Raw genomic sequence first — 17,355 nt, 5'->3', positions numbered from 1 at the left:
TGCGGTCCGATCATGGCTGCTACGCGCCGGTAAGGATTTCTACGCTGCTGGCATCCAAGCCCTCGTGAAACGCTGGGACAAGTGCATTAGTGCAGCTGAAGATTACGTTGAAAAATAAAACTGATTTCTCGCCTGTAAGTTCATTTTACTTTTGCGAAATATGAAAAGTACCGGTTTGACTTGAACACCCGTCGTATATATTAAACTTAGAAAGCTTCAGTGTTGTTTTTTGAGTGTTGTTCAGGTCAGCTAGTAAAGAATACAAACGTGCCCTCGCGGTCGTACAGCCGCCTGTAAAGCGTGCTTTGCCACGCTTGGACTGCATATGCAGCGAAGCCCTCCTTACATTTTAAACTCTCACTGAAATACTATATTCTTGAACATCTTTTACACTCCATTGTAAGAACATTCAGATGTGGCAAATGGTTATATTTTGTGGCCTACCACTAGTAGAGAAATGTAACAGGACTTCCAACCTAACTCAGCTCCAATACACTCCGCGTGATGGGATTGTTTACTTTGGCCAATGCGGAGGATTCTTTGTCTGTCTTTGCCCTGCGCTGGGAAAAATTATGCAGCACCGAAGTTGAAATTCTACCATATTTAATAAAATATCTTACTGTCGACGATGGGGTGGGGGATAACTTTTCCTATATTATCGTCTGGTGTGCTCTTTATGGAGTACCCTTTTAAGGACGCATGCCTACCCATATAACCCCCAGTGTTTTTCTTCTTTTCTAGCGTTCCAATCACATGATCATCTGGCAACTCCTGGGAGCTTCGTGATATGGGTGTCACTGTCATGGCAGCCTCTGGGTTGCTTCCTTTGTCGATAGCTTTTAGCTCCATCTGATCATGGTGAATCCATAGGTCAGGTGGCTTCAAATCCTTGGCAACTCCTTTCACTTTGGTGCCTCCCTTAGCGGCAGTGTACCTAAGCGTAGTTGCGTTTACATGAAACGGTGGACACAACAAACATCACACACTGTGCTTCTCACCCTTTGGAATTGACTGGACCGATATAGCCTTGACGTCGGCGGCACATCATATAACAGATGATAACCAGTATGAGCAATATTACTGAGAATCCTGCTCCAATGGCGACATAAAGAAAGCCGCTTGAAAAGCTCCCTCCTGAAAGTGATGAAACATTGCTTTCAGTATTTTCGTGGCATACGAGAACGTGGGTAGAATCTAGAGAATAGGGACTTGATGCAGCTGTAAAATTATAGTAAAAGATTGCACACGGTCGGATAACACGCTTGAGGGGCTTTTAGTATTTGCAAATAAATAAATAAATAAATAAATAAATAAATAATAACAATAAATAAATAAATATAACGCTGAGAGGCACCATGAGACCAGTAATAGTCTACAAAGTGTACGTGACTAGAAAAAAATATTTTTTGAAATGAGCAACACACATAGGTATGGGGAATGCAATTTTTCTGTCACAATGTTTGCATCTCCGTGCTAAGATGAAACCGACCGTACTTCACACCTGAATTAGTAGGCAGTCGATAGATGGTGTTCTTAAACCGTGCCACTCGCGGTTGTTGGTGGCATATTACTTCAAAAGGCCCTATAATCGCATCCCTTTCTTCTCGCAAAACACTGCCGTGTTAAATGTAAAGCAGCTCTGGATGGTTTTGTGACGCGACGGTTTCTGACCCAGAGCTTGCTGATCACGGCACTGTGCAGACAACCTGTTGTCAACTATAGAGGCTGCTGCACCTAATTTGCCTTTCATTACACCAAACGAAGATATGTTTACTAAACAAACACATCTGAGTACTTTTGCTTAATTATGCAACAGACAAAAGAAGTGTGGGAGGTGTTAAGCTTACCTTCATTTGTAGGCCCAGGAATATATGCTACGCCTACGTTGTTATAACAAAACACACAAACGCGAACCGTTAAATCAAGGTAAAACAGGCAGGAATCAAAACATGATAAACAAACAGAATGGCATGCATTCATGCACAAAGACACAGTGAAGTTTATAAGAGCATTTTCAAGTAAGAATGTTCAGAGTACAGTGCTGGCAAAATAAATCCAAAGGAGGATTGGGAGCATTCCAAGAGATCAAAACAAAGGTGACAAGGGTGATATAGAATACTCATTGAATAAGGCTCAACGTGCTTTTCTAACCTGCTTAATATTTATCTATTATTTTACTGATGTGTAGAAGAGAACCTGTCCTTAGATAAACGGCTTCCATTAGTCTTTTTTTTAATGAATTGAAAGCCCTCTTACTATGCATTAACCAGTACTAAGCTCATAAAGTATAACACAGTTATAGTCAAATGAAATTATGCAGGCCATCATGGTTGCGAGCCACTGCCAATGTTCAAACTGTGGTTATGATTGCGGTACTATTTTAATACCTTACAGCAGTAAGCCGCTTAGACACCTAACAGACGTCTGATACCTTGAGGTGTCGACACTAACGTTGGCGACACGTGCAAAACTAAACAGGATCGCCCTGTATGTAAAAATTGTGTATGTACCTTTCCCAGTATTGTATGTGACCTCGTGCGACAGTGGTCCATATCCTTTACTGTTCCTCGCCTGTATCTTGAAATAATAACGTGAATCTGCTGACAAGCCCTTAATGACAGTGGATGATCGGTCGCCAAGGACGCCTTCCACATCCCAGTCTCTGTCTTTCCTGCTGTTGTCCGTTGTGTAGTAGACAAGATAGCCTAAAGCAAAAAACATGGATGCCGTCACTACTGTCGCAAGCACGTGGTCAGCGTCATTCATACTTGTGAAATAAAGGGTAAATTAGCCTTTTCTCCATTATCACTGGTGCATAATGTGAGAGGTCACCCACCAGTTATTGCTCCATTGGGCTGCTTGGGGGCTTGCCAGTGAAGAGTGACAACAGTTGGAGAGTCACCAGTGGGAGATACTACCAGCTCACGCGGTGGAGATGATGGCTCTGGAAGTACAAGAGAAGCAGATGGATGGAAACTAACCATGAGGTGAAATATGCAGCTCACTCTCACGACTAGTAGGAGTTAGGTAGAAGTAGGTACAAGCTAGGATGCAAAAAAAAGCTATCGAATTTGTCGTACTGTGCAGGCGTAAAGCTAAGCGACACTTGGAAGTCGCCAGTGCTTGAATGCACATCCTCTCTTCTAGTCACACTATGGCTATTGGTCAATAGAGTCAGATATAGTAGTTGGTACTGGGAACCACAGTGCATACTGGCTTGTGTAGGTAAACTCCTGGTCTGACACCAATTCTGTTAATAATTAGTTCCTGACTTTAGTAGGGCTAAGATGCCACATGGCCACACGGACTATTTATGTCATGCCAGGGAGCCGTGATTTATCGTGATCATACTTGATGAGTTTTTGTGGATCATATCTACTGCATTTTAGAACCAAGCATATACTTAGTCTCTTTCCCCTCTTAGTACTACGTATTAAAGTGCTGAAAATAGGGAACGGATTTATTACGGACATCTACAGAAAGCCAACAGAAGACATCCTTACCAGTTTCCTGAGTCGTATTGAGAACATCCATGCTGTAGGTGCTCTCTCGTCGGCCCTTGACTACTTTTACCGCAAACTCATATTGCGTATTGGGCTTGAGGTCGTCAATCATACAATTGAGATTCGTCGAGTTGAAGTATTTGTACTTGGGGAAACCGTAGCTCTTGTAGCGAACAGTGTAAAATCGATTGTCAGTGATAACTTGGTTACTTGGAATAGTACTGTCTGTCCAGAAGAGCACCACAGTTGTTGGAGAGAGCACAATGGCTTTGAGGCCCACAGGAGGAAGCATTGGGAGTAATGGCTCAGGTGCTACCAAAAAACAAACAAACGAGTAAGTTTAATATTCGCATCAAAATTTGGGAGGCAGCTGCATAGCTACTTGCTTACTGATTAACCCTAAGCTCCGTAGCTAGTATAAATGTATAGTAGTGTGTTCGTTTGAGATGCACTCTAGCTGCTAATCAAATAGGATTTAAAAGACTGTCCAAACTCTTAGCTTCAGCACAAACATTTGGAACAATTGTGGTCGTCAAGGTCCTCTTCAGTACTTTCTACTATTTGTATTTCGTTTGCTCAGTTATGGCACCCAGCTCATCTTGAATGACATGCTAGATGAAGGAAGGCCTTCTGCAATATTTGGACATTCTATGATATTTTAGCCCAATTTCAAAAGAAGCTTTAGCTGGATCTGTTGGTAACGCTTCCACTTTCTAATCCCAAGATTGCAGGTGCGAAAAAGCCGAGAACACCAGCAACTTAATGACATAGTACAAGTGGCCTTAGACAAGCCGTTCGCGAGGGACATTAAATGCAAGGCGTGGTGTGCTGAGGTTTCAGCTGTGGTTTCAACAGTCGTTAGAAGAGAGTAAAGGCCTCCTCCGTTACAACTACAACAACTGTATTCTGTGATGATGAGCGGGGAGTTTCGTCGCCAGGGGCTCCGCCATAATTCATCGCTTTTGGCTGCGGCATATTGGGAAACAGATAATATGTGCTCCTACACAAGAACTATTACCCTAGCTGACATGTAGCGCGCGCGATGTCTTTGATTTGCACACGTCCTTCCCCTTCTTCAGACAGCCCGCGTGCTGCTGACATGGAGAGTCCCCCTCAAGAAGCGCCGCGCTGTGTCCGTAGCAGACGAATTCTCAACGAGAAATGAGACCTCGCAGCTTCTCGCCGCGCTGATGCTACGTCACAGGGTCCTGATTACGTCACGCCAGGAGATCGGGCCGCGGTTCCCATGTCACGCCGCGCCGCGCCGCTCATGGCTACTTTTTGAGGCGTTTTTGTATATGTCGTTGCATAGTGAGAGTGCATTTTACAGAAAAAATATTGTGCACCATAACTCCTGATAGGCTGTTTGATGAACGGTTTCGAGCAATGCTAAACTCGCTCATTTCAAGAACCCTCAACCTGGAAGAAGGACTCATTCAAAGAACTAACGATCATAGCATTCAAAAAATAGACACGACGGTATTATTTGCGACAAGGCCTTCGAACCTTATTGTGACGGGGCTCATTATTTAATTCCTCGCATCACCATCAGCAACGGGATAGAGTATCGCCCCATTGCGATAAACCTCCCCATCCATTCATCATTTTAAAAATAAAGTAATTGTTGTTGCGACAAGGCCCACATTTCTTGGATCGCCTGTAGATCACTTCGGATCGCTGCGCTCCCTCTACACGGTGTCACTCATGTAGTAGAGGAATATTGCGATATGAAATCAGCCAGTCGTGTTTTACGTCTTTGTAGTACTTTCCTGATTGATGTACCGAAGTTTGCTTTGACGTGGGTAGAGACACGTACAACTGCTGTACCAGCAATACGCGTTGCCTTGCAAATGCCATTTTGCTTTCGTTTTCAACTGTCCTTTCCTTACATACAGTGAAGACGTAAATAGGACACCATGCGATGACCATATGAATATCTCGAACGGTGCAGCGTAGTACTTACTTGTTTCCACATGTGTCTTTACTGTTTCGTAAATGGGCTGCCCGTCGCCAATTTGGTTGAATGCTCTAAGGCTAATTACATATTCATTCGATGGTTCTAAAACAGAGTGAAGTAATATTATTGCAAGTACTCCAAAAGGTTACCGACTAGCAGAAATGCACAATGTATGGAACATACGTAGGCTTTCTATCGTGTAATATCGCTGCTTTCCGTTCAGGACCTTTGTGTAGACGTCGGGGAGCCCGATTCCCCAGCCGATGGTGTAGCCACGAATCATAATGGTTTTGTTTTCAGGAGGTGCCCAACTGACAAAGATGCTGGTGGACGTTGGTTTGGCACGAAGGACGCTTGGCTTATCTGGAACTCTGGATTCTGTGAAAGAGATGAAGGGTATAACATAGGAAATTACGAATTCCTTCAGCATGGCCTCCTGGGAGTGATCTCGATGACGCGTGGCGACGCTAGTTGTCATTCTTGTCCTGAGCTGAATCTTTGGTGGGCAGAGTTCAATGTCTTTAGCGCTCCGATTGAGCGCAACACTGCCTAAATTTCCGGTCAACTTTACGACATCCCTGACTTTGTAAGCAGAATTTTGGTCTAGTTAACCCGACGATGATGTTTCCTGCATGCCCTGCACAAGGTATTAGCTACTCACGGTAATCGGAAGTGGCAGCTACTTTATGAAACGCACCCTCTGGATGCTGTTGTACGTTACAGTTGCACATAGTACTCTGACATTGCTGCCTTGGAGAACTTCTGTTCAGCACAACTGCAACGTTGTTTCCTCGTCATTGCGTCGAATCCGTACCTTTGCTGCCCGCTATCAGTAAGGCAATGCAACGTTTTCCAAAATGCAATTTTCTTCCCAATTCTGTTGAAAAAATTGGGTGGCCGACGTGTGAAACAAGGAGCGAACGACTAGGCGATCTGCATAATTCAATTGCGCAACAAGCCTACGAAGACAGCTCAATGTGTGAGATGGAGAGCCAGGACGACCGTAATCGCCTCAACCCTTTTGAGATAACTGATGATACTTCGGTAACACATGGAAGGAATCGCTAGCTCAAGTAAACTCGACCCTTGAACACCAAGAACGTCTCGTTCGTTAGCCTCTTTTACCACCTCCTTTACTCGTAGCTCCAACAATCGCTCCTTCAGCAGTATATATCTCTGCCCTGGCAGCTCCAGTTGCTTCTATCACTACCACATCGATTCCTTTCTTCAAAATATGAGGTGCCCTTCAGATTGTCCCTGAATCGTCTTTTCCCGAGCAGGTCAGTTGCAAACAATCGTTGCGAGTTAGTCTGCGGCAGTCCTGTGGCGCGCACCGCTTATGACCAGAATGTGCACCGCAATTTATTGTACTGGTACACTATAATTGGAGCTTTCGGCTCCAAATCAGTAATCGGCACACGCAATGGTCTCAGTGATGAACTCAAATAAATTCCACCCACCGTCTAAGTCACTCTGGTACGTCTCCACAGTTTTCCAGTCAGTTGCAGGTCCCGTTCCGTTTACAGTGAGTGCTGCAATCTTAACGCTGTACTCGGCTCCTTTCTCCAAACCAGATAGAGCGTAGAGCCTCCTGTTCCCATCTGTCGTTATGGTATCTCCCCTGCGACTTCCTTTCAGTTTGTACCGTATTTTATAGCCGGTTATAATTCCGTTCTGCGCCTCTCGTGGTGGAGGCTCCCAACGTATAATTATGCTCTGAAAACACAAGGAAAATGAAGTGAGACACGTTCCATTTGATTAGGTTTCTGCGAGTAGTGCACTCGTAGACTTTATGGAGGATGACCTCTCTCACTCCAGCTCTGGCACACTAGCGGACATCCTCTACCCTGGTGGTTCTTATGCCGAACGTTCCGCTAAAGCAAGAAACCTTGTTCTCTTTCTGCAGGAAGCGGATCTTGCCCAATGACCCCTCTATCCCCTTGTACTCCCCGGCGGACCCACGCACCCTCTATTTATCTCCACCCTTCATCCTCCATCCGCTTTCTTTTTTTTTTTTTTGCTGTAGTCGTGACGATGCCCACTTCACTATAGCCAACAACGGCAAGCCGGTCCTGTCATGACCCCCCCTCGCCCCCCTCCGGTTCATTCTTTAGAAAATTTTGCGAGAAATCATAAAAAGGAAAATTATTCGAGTACCAATAATCCACGAACATACGTATGTCCCCACCGAGAAACCCATATTCTGTTCTGCAAGAAATTAAATACATGTGGGTTATGGGCAGTGAATTCCGAGACACGGATATGCAGGACAAGTCCAGCTGGAAGTTCTATGTGGGTGGGGCAACAAACTGACGTCATCTCTGTGAGGCAAATAGAAGACATTTACCACTAAGATGCAGTTGAACTTAGATCAAGACATGACTTCCCAAGGTGTGAGATTGCCTTAGAATCTGTAGTTCTGTATTTTATGAGGCTCTGAGGTTCTGTATTCGCTGATGATATGTCCCAATAGATCTTGAGGATGAAGTTCGAGGCCATGTACACGAGTCTGTTGTCTGAGGGAGCAGCACGATATCCGCTCTTGTTAGTCGTCGTGGTACGACGTAGTACGGATCACTAACAACCTCGCGCAGTCTGTGGCTCGGCTTACAACAACGCTGTTACCGATGAAGATCCGTGGAAGGTGAGAACGTGCAACGACAGTGTTTGCTCAGAAACGTCACAGTACGGTGACTGGGAAGTGCCTTCGCATTCGTTTCACGAAGGCGTTATTACTGCCAAAATATGCAGATATCAATCGTCTACGTTAGTGGTCATTATTACGCGCCATTAGGAACGAAGTATATCGACGAATAAATAATCGTCGGACACCATTCAAATGCCTAAATTACTTCGAAAGTTTTAGTGACGCTATTCATTCTATGCGTATCGTAAGTTATCCTAAAAAGCAATGAAGTCACTTGGTTATTTGCGAGAAACGGTATTCAAGTACTATTCGTGTGAATGAATGGTGTTTTAATGAGGCCTTAACGGCTTGACATCGAGCACTATTCTGTAATCCCAATCTTATTTGCAACTTCCAGTGTGTGCTAGAGAAGCTCCGCGGCTGTCGCCTAAACCCACAATACCAACCAGCGCAGTGCTCACTGATTCCCAAACAGCACGAGAGAAATAACAAAATGCAATATTTGCCAACATCACTACTACCGTGCATCTGACACTGAAGAATAATTTTCTTCACCGTATTGCGTTTGGATCATGTGCGTATCATCCGGGTACAGGGCTGTTTGGTAAGATTCTAATAAACGTACCGTTGAACTAGCTGCTTCTAATGTAACATCTTGTGGCACGTCCGATGGAACTGCAAAAGATTATCACACATTTACTCAATCACTTCAGAAATGGTACCTTGCGGCTTCTGCAGCTTTGCGCAACCACAATTGATCGAGCACGTTTAGTACAAATTACTTCACTTACTGTCCGAGTACGTGTGTGCTGTTGTTTCCTCCGAACTGATTCCTGACCCATTCTGGTTGACGGCCGTTATCCAAATGTTATATTCTGTGTACTTTTTGAGGTTCTTCAGATGGTACCACGTGTCGGTCGTGGTTACCCTCTTTTCTTCCTCTTCCGTTGTACCAGCTTCTTGGTAGGAAAGTTGGTAGTACTGCACTGCACCTTTTCGACTGTCGGGCGCCTCCCAGTATACACGGATAGAAGTGGGAGACACGGGAGCCGCCCTTAGGCTTTGTGGCGGTCCTGGAATGCTCACTGGAAGAGAGAAAAATAATAATTTATAAACAATGCGGACGTCGTAATAGTGGATAATATGTCCGCTGTCAGAGTTCACAGTATCACGCGAGCGCGTGGACTGCGGAGACGCCAGCGCCCAAAGCGTTTACCGCTGGGTTTGAGTTTTGATCGCAGCGCGTATGTAGCACAGCCGGTGGTGAGCGTAAGTGCGATTGTATGTGCGATAACCGCCCAAATTCGCGGCACCGGAGGCGCTGTCGTCGAGCGCTGTATCTCTCAACCAAGTTACGAAAAGGCTAACGCTACGCGGCGCTGACCGCGCACTTGAGTGTTACGGTTAAATCTGAAGGCGGCCGTACACAGTTTTTCTTTTCCCACAAAGCGATACAGCGGCGAGCAGCTGCAAAATCAATAGACTTTTCTCTGTTTGTAAACAAATGACGTCATAGTGTTCGACAGCGCCACTAATTTAGTAGAGTTGAACTACGCTCGAAGCTAGGGGCGAACGAGGTCGCGCCCGAAAGCCACGGTCTTGAGGGGATTACGATGGTCCCTGACAGAGACAGGACCTTCGGTCCTACTTTTCTTTCAATAGGAGGCAGCGAACAAGTGCACATTCGTGGAACCCAGCCTCCCCTTCCGATTTGTTTCGGTTTCAGTCTGTCTACCAACGTCATGATGACGTTTCTCGGGTAGATGTCTATTCTATGTTGCAGTCGATTCACCCCGATTCAGCACTACTTAAAAGTGTGCCCCACAGCTGTACTATGTCAACAACACTAATCAGAGTGGAATAAAGGTGATGTACCTTCAGGATTCGTCTCCACTTCAACTTCGTGCGAGCTTTCACCAGCACCATGTTCGTTGTACGCAACGACTCTGAAGAAATACCTCGTCGCTGGCCTGAGCCCCTGTATAATTATTTCTTCCAAACTTTGCCTCGTTGTATTTGAGACACGTTCTCTGAAACGAGCGCATATATTTGAATTATGCTTTGCATAAAACAATCGTTAGTTCTTACCGGCTCGACCCGTCTTCCCTGTAGTAGACCGAGTACGCCAGGATGTTCCCATTCACGTGTTCGGGTGCCTTCCAGGAAAGCGTAGCGAAGCGAGTGGACACTAACCGTGCCACAACGTTCTGAGGCGCTGATGGGACATCCTTGCTTGTTGGCAGTTGACCTATGTGTTCCAGTAACGGGGTAGTGAAAACAGCACGGGTGGTGGGGAGGGCAGAGTCTGTGTTATTATGGGCATCGGTTTGCAGACAAAGGTACGTGAAAGTTGTGCGACACATATTGCATTGAGATTTATGGTGGAGGAAGATGGAAAGTAGTTAATGGGTGGACGTTTCGCGTCAGGGCAATTGCAGGGGTTAGTGTGAGAAGAGTTGTGGGTTTCAGTTATTGAATGAGTAGCAGTGGCAGTGAAAAGAAAGTGAGAGGAAACGGAAAATAAGCAGCGAGAAAAGAAAAAAAAAGACGTGTAATATTATTAGTGCATGTCTCGCAAAATAACGAACATAACATGAAGCAACGGCCTACAAGGCGATATAATGAATAACATAAAATTAAGCTCGGTATGTTGTGAGTTATTCGAAAGTCAAAGCTAACAGCGTTCTGACATAACATAACATACGCGATAATAGTCTAACATATACGCGATAATAGTCTATACTCAGTGTGCCTTCTGACCGGCCTTCGGAAGCAAAATATATTAAGGAAAAGTACTTTACCAAGGGGGTTGTGACACCTTGATGGATGTGGTTGATTGCATCTGCACGAATTACTTTTTTACGTGCCGTAGGTGGTGAGATACAGACCCTTCAACGCATTTCCGCGTCGTGCTCTGACGTCGTAGGAGCGATCGCCTCCGCCACACCTATTGGTTCTCGTAAGCACGTGATCTCTCCCACGGCGCCTCAGTGGCGGAGCTGCTCGCCGTGATGTCACTGTCCCATGAGTTTGGTATTCGCGGTGCCAATTTTCTACGTGTACATTACACCTCTTTTGTTGTAAAACTTGGAATGCAGGCTTTACGTCGGTGCAAATAACCGTCTTTTACAACTAGCTTAATAAATTTAGTGCAACTTGGGGCGAAGCGTCGCAACCCCCTCAGCTCTACAAGACACCGTATTCTTATAAACCGTGCACACATGAAATCAGGAATACAAGACGAGCTGTAGCCCCTAAGTGTACCTGGATCGAACACAGTGAGCTGTGCAGCAGCTTGAATGTTCCCAGCGGGGTTGCCGGCCACGCATTGATATATGCCCTTGTCAGATTCGACCAATCCGAGGATTTTAAGGTTGTTTCCGTTGACGATCTGGAAGTATTCACTCTGAATGATGGCCTCCCCATTCCGAAACCATTGCACAGATGGCTCCGGCTTTCCGTAAACTTCGCATTCAAATTCAATATCTTCCTTTCCATATGCTGTTCTGCTTTTAGGCTTCCTCTTGAATCTTGGTGGAACTGTAAAATTTAGGGTCGATAATGGAACGCGACACACACAAAAACACTTATTTTTAATAGCAAACGCGATGTTGGGGCACATCCTTATTATATAATAAGCAAAATGTTTCCTTGCGCAGTGGATAGTGTCTGCATGACCAACGTACCTTGAACTTCTACCGTGGCGCTAGCATCTACGGAATCCTCGTGGTTCTCAGCTCTACACATGTAAGTCCCTTCGTCTGACTCTTCAACATTCTCTATTTGTAAACTACCTACTCCGATTTTCCTGAAGCGACTGTCCAGTAGTCTGTGGGAAAGAAAACGATGCCTAAGTGAAAACAGTTAGCCAGCACATGCCCAAACTATCCGTGTGTTGAGAAAATTGAGTCTTACGACATGTCAATGGTAACGCCATCTTTGAGCCATGTCAGCGAAGGTCGTGGGTTTCCATTGGCGGCACAGTCGAGCGTTAAATTGCTTCCTTTGATTGCTGTGGTACTCTTTGGAGCAGCCACGAACATCGGGGCAGATATTTTATTGGCATCGTCTGAAACATGGACGGGCACAAGATCCTTATGAGTACGTTAAATTACAGGGTGGGTGCAGACAAAGTAGCCCCAAGTTTTATTATTTTGCATTTATGCTGTGCAAATCGAGAAAAAAAAATCGTGGTAACCAAACTCTACGCAATAACAGCGTTAGCAACGCGAACTTTGCTCCGTGTATTTCCAATGGGACATGGCAGTGTAGCATGGTTGCATCGCCCTACCGCTGGGGGTGCCACTCACGCTGAAACAAAACGGGATCTGGAACGCCTAGCGGTAGCTAGACGCAACTATACAACGACCGCCAGATTGACTTCTGCATAGGAAAATCGTGATGCACGGAGAGCAACGCTTGCATGGCTAACGGTTTTGTTACGTGGAGTTTGGTTACTACGATTTTTTTCTTTTTTATCGGATAAATGCGTCATCCCGCGCCACCGGAAGTTCATGCGATAAGCAGGCAAAAATATACGTGCATAAATGTGGGGCTACTTTATCTGCACCCACCCTGTACACAAAAGAACGTTACGCGCCCGGGTTATGTTGTTTTCGCGTGTGTTTGAAGCAACACGATGTCGGCTTTCCACTGAAATATCAGTTGCTTTCGTTCCGTTAGACGGTGGCCGCTGTCTATATGGGCCATTTTTTTTACTACTTCTTTACTGACTAACACAAGACAACATGTATTGTGCACGGCGTTTGCTCTTTAGGACTTTCTTACCGTACGACAAACTGACAGAAAGCAGTCCAGCTACGCTGATTCGGTCCTTCTCCACGTTGGTTGCGCTGCACTGGTAAGATCCTTGATCTGTCGTCTGGACGGCGTCAATTTCGAGCGACCCGCTCGGCAATACGAGCATACGTGATGGGTCAATTTGCAACGGTTGCTGGTCCTTGAGCCACGAGACAGAAGCTGGGGGAATCGCGAAGGCGGAACAGGGGAAATAAGCAGTTTGGCCCGGGAACAGATGCACGTCCGTTGGCTGCTCGTCGAACCTAGGTAGTGCTGAAAAAGCAAATGCTCGGGCTATATTTCTAACACACAAACTTCACTACCATAAAGTTCATAGTTTCATTTTATATTAGCCAATTATGTCTTTTGCAGCAATTCACCCTCACCATAGCAACGCCGCAAGGGCGCAAAGGGCAAACGCTGCATTTGGAAGGTACCTTTGTGTTTGGAAAGCACAACAGTAAGGAAGCTGTACGAAGAACGAAATGATAGACAAGAGTATAAAGAATATTATTTCTCGTGAGCAAAATTCAAAGTAGCACATCGCGGTCAGTTTCTAATACTCAATCTGGGTCTTCTTATTATTTTTCTTCCCATATCTAATAATCATCTACCTGGGTACATACAAAGGTCAATCGGGCAGGAAACCGCGCACATAGTTATTCAAAATCCTTGGTGTCGTTTTGTTTGTAACGGAAGATGTTCAACGAAACACAACAGAGCGGCGAAAGCTACATAACGCGAATGCGCAACTATTATTAACGCCCACTGAATTGATTCCAGGCAAAATAAACAAAGATCGATGTTGTAATACGGAGCGCCCTGTAAAGACGGCAGCAGAACAAGCATTGTAGTACTGGAGGAAAGCTAACTTCAAGGAGCAAGGAAGTTACATTTAACGCGGTTCGGCACCGTGTTTCATTCATGAATCAGTCTGTCAGAAGCCGTCATGTACAATATTTTCGCTGTGCGGCGTTTTGCCTCCACGCAATCAGATCTACAGTAACGCCTGGAGAAAGCAGCCATCGGCCCGATCCGATATCCTCGCGCGACATCAGCAGACCTCAGTGGATGCGTGGGGAGCAGCCGTGAGCTCTCATTGGCCACCGAGCGTTCGTCTGCTATGGCGCTTCAGCCGCGGCGGGCTATGTCACGAGTCACCTGATCGACCTTCCAACCGGGACTGAGAGCGTCACGAAGTGACGTAGACTTCCCTCGTTCACTTCGCGCTCTTTGGAGGAGTAGAGGGTTTCTAGATGGGATGCAGATCAGGGTATTCATGCGCGCGCTAGGAGTCAGATACATTCGTCGTTCCTTCGAAAAAGCTTTTGGTATTTGTTGCACAACACGCCTCAGCCAAAAAGGAAAATCTATGGAAGGGCGTCTCACAGCTCCTTGAACTCAGTGTTATTGACTACCATCGCGCAAGGAATACAAGTTACTATCACTTTACAGGTGTGAGGAGCACCTCTCCCGCTCTCTTTCTCTCTGGGTCGCATATCCACCTTGTACCAACCCGCTTGTAACCTTGTACCTCGCTGCATCTTGCAAACCGCAATTGACTCGTTCCAACCGTCGTTCTGGTAGCATAACTTTTGACAGCCATTACGATTTTGCTTTTTGGTATGCCTTACCAAGCATTGGTAAACGCTGGCCGAAGGGTTTACAGCATTTTTTTCTCACCTGCAACTTGTAGCTTGGCTGATCGGCTCACAAGGGTTCCCAGGTTAGGAATTGTCGCTAAACATTGGTAGATGCCCTCGTCCGGTCGTTCAGTTCGTGTATGATGAATATTGCGGAAGTAGAGGGACCCATTTCCCAGGATGGTCCTACGGGAGGCAAAAGATTATCAGTTGGAACTTCCCCATTTGAACCAATGCGTCAAACACTATTGGACCATTGGCTTGCCAGTGGATGAATAGTAATGCACCGCATGCGTGGTGTATGTGTGTGCCAAAGCTTACCTCCTGGAGTCTAGTTCCAGCTGTAACTTGCTCCCATCCTTCTTCCATTCTATGTTCGGTTTTGGAACTCCTACCGCGGAACAGTTGAGTATGGCTGGAGAGTCTTTGACTGCGACAGTGTCCACTGGTTCTTGAGTAAAATAAAACTGCTTAAAGTCGTCACCTGAGAAAGATAGAGACAGTTTCGCATCAATACCCAGGCTTTGACTTCGTACTAACTTATTGAGCTTATTATGGCACATGAAGCGTTTAGTATTCTTATTCGTGAGCGTAATAATAATAAAAAGATATTCACAAAATAGTCAAGTCCATTTGTGTTTTCCTGCGCCGTTTTTCTTTAGGTTTTCTTGACTTCCTTCTATCAAAAGCGCGCAATACGCGATTATAAAAACACACGAGGAACAAACGTTAGTCTTTAAACAGAAAGATCTTTTCTTGATGGATAATAGTGCTTCACATGGATACGAAGGATGTGAATTGAGTACAAGAAGGCATCAGAAGAAAGTGAAGGTAACAGCCGGCGTCCAGAACAGTAATGATGCGCAGGAAATGAAGCCTTCTTTAATATTCGCAAGCTTTCACGCAGTAGTCTGCATTTCTTCAGATCTGAAGAAGTGAAGAAGTGATGCGCAGCATGCACTAAAAACACCGATGGACGAGCTGAAACGACGGTCACTGCTTAGCGCCGAAGCAAGAAAGAGTCCGGTATAATCTTGATTGTAGCTTCGCAACGGAATGAAAGTTTTGAATTATGATAACGAAGGCTTCACTGTTGCAGTTGCTGCATATCATACAAGAAGGCATGTAAATTTTCTTCAAAACTATGAACGCATCAGCACCGTGCTCGCTGTCTAGTAACGCGCGCGCGCCATTTATGTGTGGACTATAGGCTTATTACGATAATGAGCTTGATGGACCATGCATGTTTTGCTCCCTGACATAGCACCTGTGATATGTGCTTGGATTGTTTACCGTTTTTCTGTTTGATGCATGGTTCTTTTACGGTGGCCATACAGCCCATTGAAGCAGCGATTCCGCCGCCACTACCACAGCTACTTTTACGAAGTATCGAGCGCCTTAATCTCGTGATCTACCCTAAATGAGCATGTCGCGCTTCGGGTGTTTGGTGAAAAAATTTGCGAGCTACTTTGGAAGTGAGAGAAAAAAAAAGTGCAGGATAGTCTCGTTGCAACTAAAACAAATATCTTGGACATGAACGGGTGAATGGCAACCAGAAGCAATACATCAATGTCCCGAGTTTTTCTGATTCTCACACGTGTTTTTCTTTCTTTTTCGTTTTCCTTGGCATGCGTTTGTCCCAATAATAGACCAGCAGGAGTTGGAAGAAAGTTGGTACTGGATGCGAAAGAGCAGTGAGGGTTGCACGTGTTGTGCCAATCCACTTCAGAACGATCACGAACTTGGACCTAAAAAACAAATATCCTCAAATATAGCCAAAACATGCGGGCGGAAGTTCCTGTGGCAAAACGGGGAAGGTCTTATTTATAGGAATGCGCGGACTGTCGCCGGTTGGTTACTGAACCATTAACGTCAGCCTGGAGGCGTCGGTGGAAGGAAAAGCGTCAAACCCGTGGAGGAGTCATTTCTTGGATAAAGCTTTGACAGGAGAGCGCTGTCTTTTTCGGGAATTCTCGTGAAGTTTGAAAGATAAGATGCGTACGCCTGACACAGAAGAGTACGAATGTCCTCCTCTTTTTGACAACACGAGCGCTGTATGGTTGCGGCACCTGTTCTGTGACGTGGAAGACCTTCCAGGGGAGTGTAACAGGCGTATCGTTAACATTTCCATCTTCGCTACTGAAACATTTCCGTTCAGTTTACGGCTGTGGTACCAGCCTTTCAATTTCGTTTCCGTTTCTGTTTCCGGTACTGAAAGGAGTGTTATGGAGAGCTTTACCGAAGTGGCGCTTCCATGTCACGTGCACATACCACACATGTAATTTCACTTCGGTGAGATCCGCACATCTCCTGAGATTAAAAAAAAAAGCATGTAATAACCTGTCTTAATCCTGTAGATTGTCCTGCTGCAATTCTGAGTTAAAGCGGCACTAAAACGCAAAAACAACTTGCTCTCAAATGAAAGTTCGTGTTTCAATTAGTGTAATGCAAACAAAATTAGTTCGCACAGCGCTACCGTTTAGAAGAAAAATGCAGTGGTGGTGGTGGTGGTGATGTTGAAAGGGCTTGCCGGAAAAATGCAGTGAAAACACAGCCATCTTTGGCGGCAACGAATGATATCCCCAGGAGGCAAAGGTTGGCGGCATCCAATGAGACAGCAAAAGAAGAAGCGCATAGCTATCGTGGACGTGTGGATTTGGAACGGGTCCGATCGTTGTGTTCCGTATATGCGCGGCATGATGCGCACTGTTGCATTTTTCAATACCGATTCACTAAGTGCAGCCCACAACGGTTCTCGCGAATGTTCCACTGACAACACTTATCTTCACGTGCTTCGGACAGCGA

At 45.5% G+C, this 17,355-nt stretch overlaps 1 protein-coding gene across 5 annotated transcripts in view; it reads right to left on the bottom strand.

Moving 5' to 3' along the window:
- LOC135385935 (neogenin-like) overlaps positions 1-17,355 on the bottom strand; it is a 186,420-nt gene that overhangs the window by 8,469 nt on the left and 160,596 nt on the right. For 3 of the 5 annotated variants that reach the window (XR_010420536.1, XM_064615565.1, XM_064615568.1), the window contains exons 2-20: positions 14,872-15,034; positions 14,591-14,736; positions 12,896-13,180; positions 12,023-12,176; positions 11,794-11,936; positions 11,372-11,647; positions 10,196-10,412; positions 9,983-10,137; positions 8,899-9,192; positions 8,733-8,782; positions 6,921-7,176; positions 5,644-5,838; positions 5,467-5,562; positions 3,504-3,815; positions 2,837-2,944; positions 2,511-2,705; positions 1,848-1,880; positions 999-1,134; positions 708-934 (exon numbers count right to left, since the gene is read on the bottom strand). Coding sequence is in view for 4 of the 5 variants with exons in the window: in XM_064615565.1 (XP_064471635.1) it covers positions 708-934; positions 999-1,134; positions 1,848-1,880; positions 2,511-2,705; positions 2,837-2,944; positions 3,504-3,815; positions 5,467-5,562; positions 5,644-5,838; positions 6,921-7,176; positions 8,733-8,782; positions 8,899-9,192; positions 9,983-10,137; positions 10,196-10,412; positions 11,372-11,647; positions 11,794-11,936; positions 12,023-12,176; positions 12,896-13,180; positions 14,591-14,736; positions 14,872-15,034 (3,441 nt within the window). In the remaining variant the exon portion in view is untranslated. The remainder of the gene's footprint in view (positions 1-707; positions 935-998; positions 1,135-1,847; positions 1,881-2,510; positions 2,706-2,836; positions 2,945-3,503; positions 3,816-5,466; positions 5,563-5,643; positions 5,839-6,920; positions 7,177-8,732; positions 8,783-8,898; positions 9,193-9,982; positions 10,138-10,195; positions 10,413-11,371; positions 11,648-11,793; positions 11,937-12,022; positions 12,177-12,895; positions 13,181-14,590; positions 14,737-14,871; positions 15,035-17,355) is intronic. The other 2 variants (XM_064615567.1, XM_064615566.1) reach the window with 2 other exon arrangements.

The sequence above is a fragment of the Ornithodoros turicata genome, chromosome 2, assembly GCF_037126465.1.
Source record: "Ornithodoros turicata isolate Travis chromosome 2, ASM3712646v1, whole genome shotgun sequence".
Lineage (NCBI taxonomy): Eukaryota > Metazoa > Arthropoda > Arachnida > Ixodida > Argasidae > Ornithodoros > Ornithodoros turicata.
Note: the sequence above shows the minus strand (reverse complement) of the source record. Positions and strands in the feature narration are given on the sequence as shown.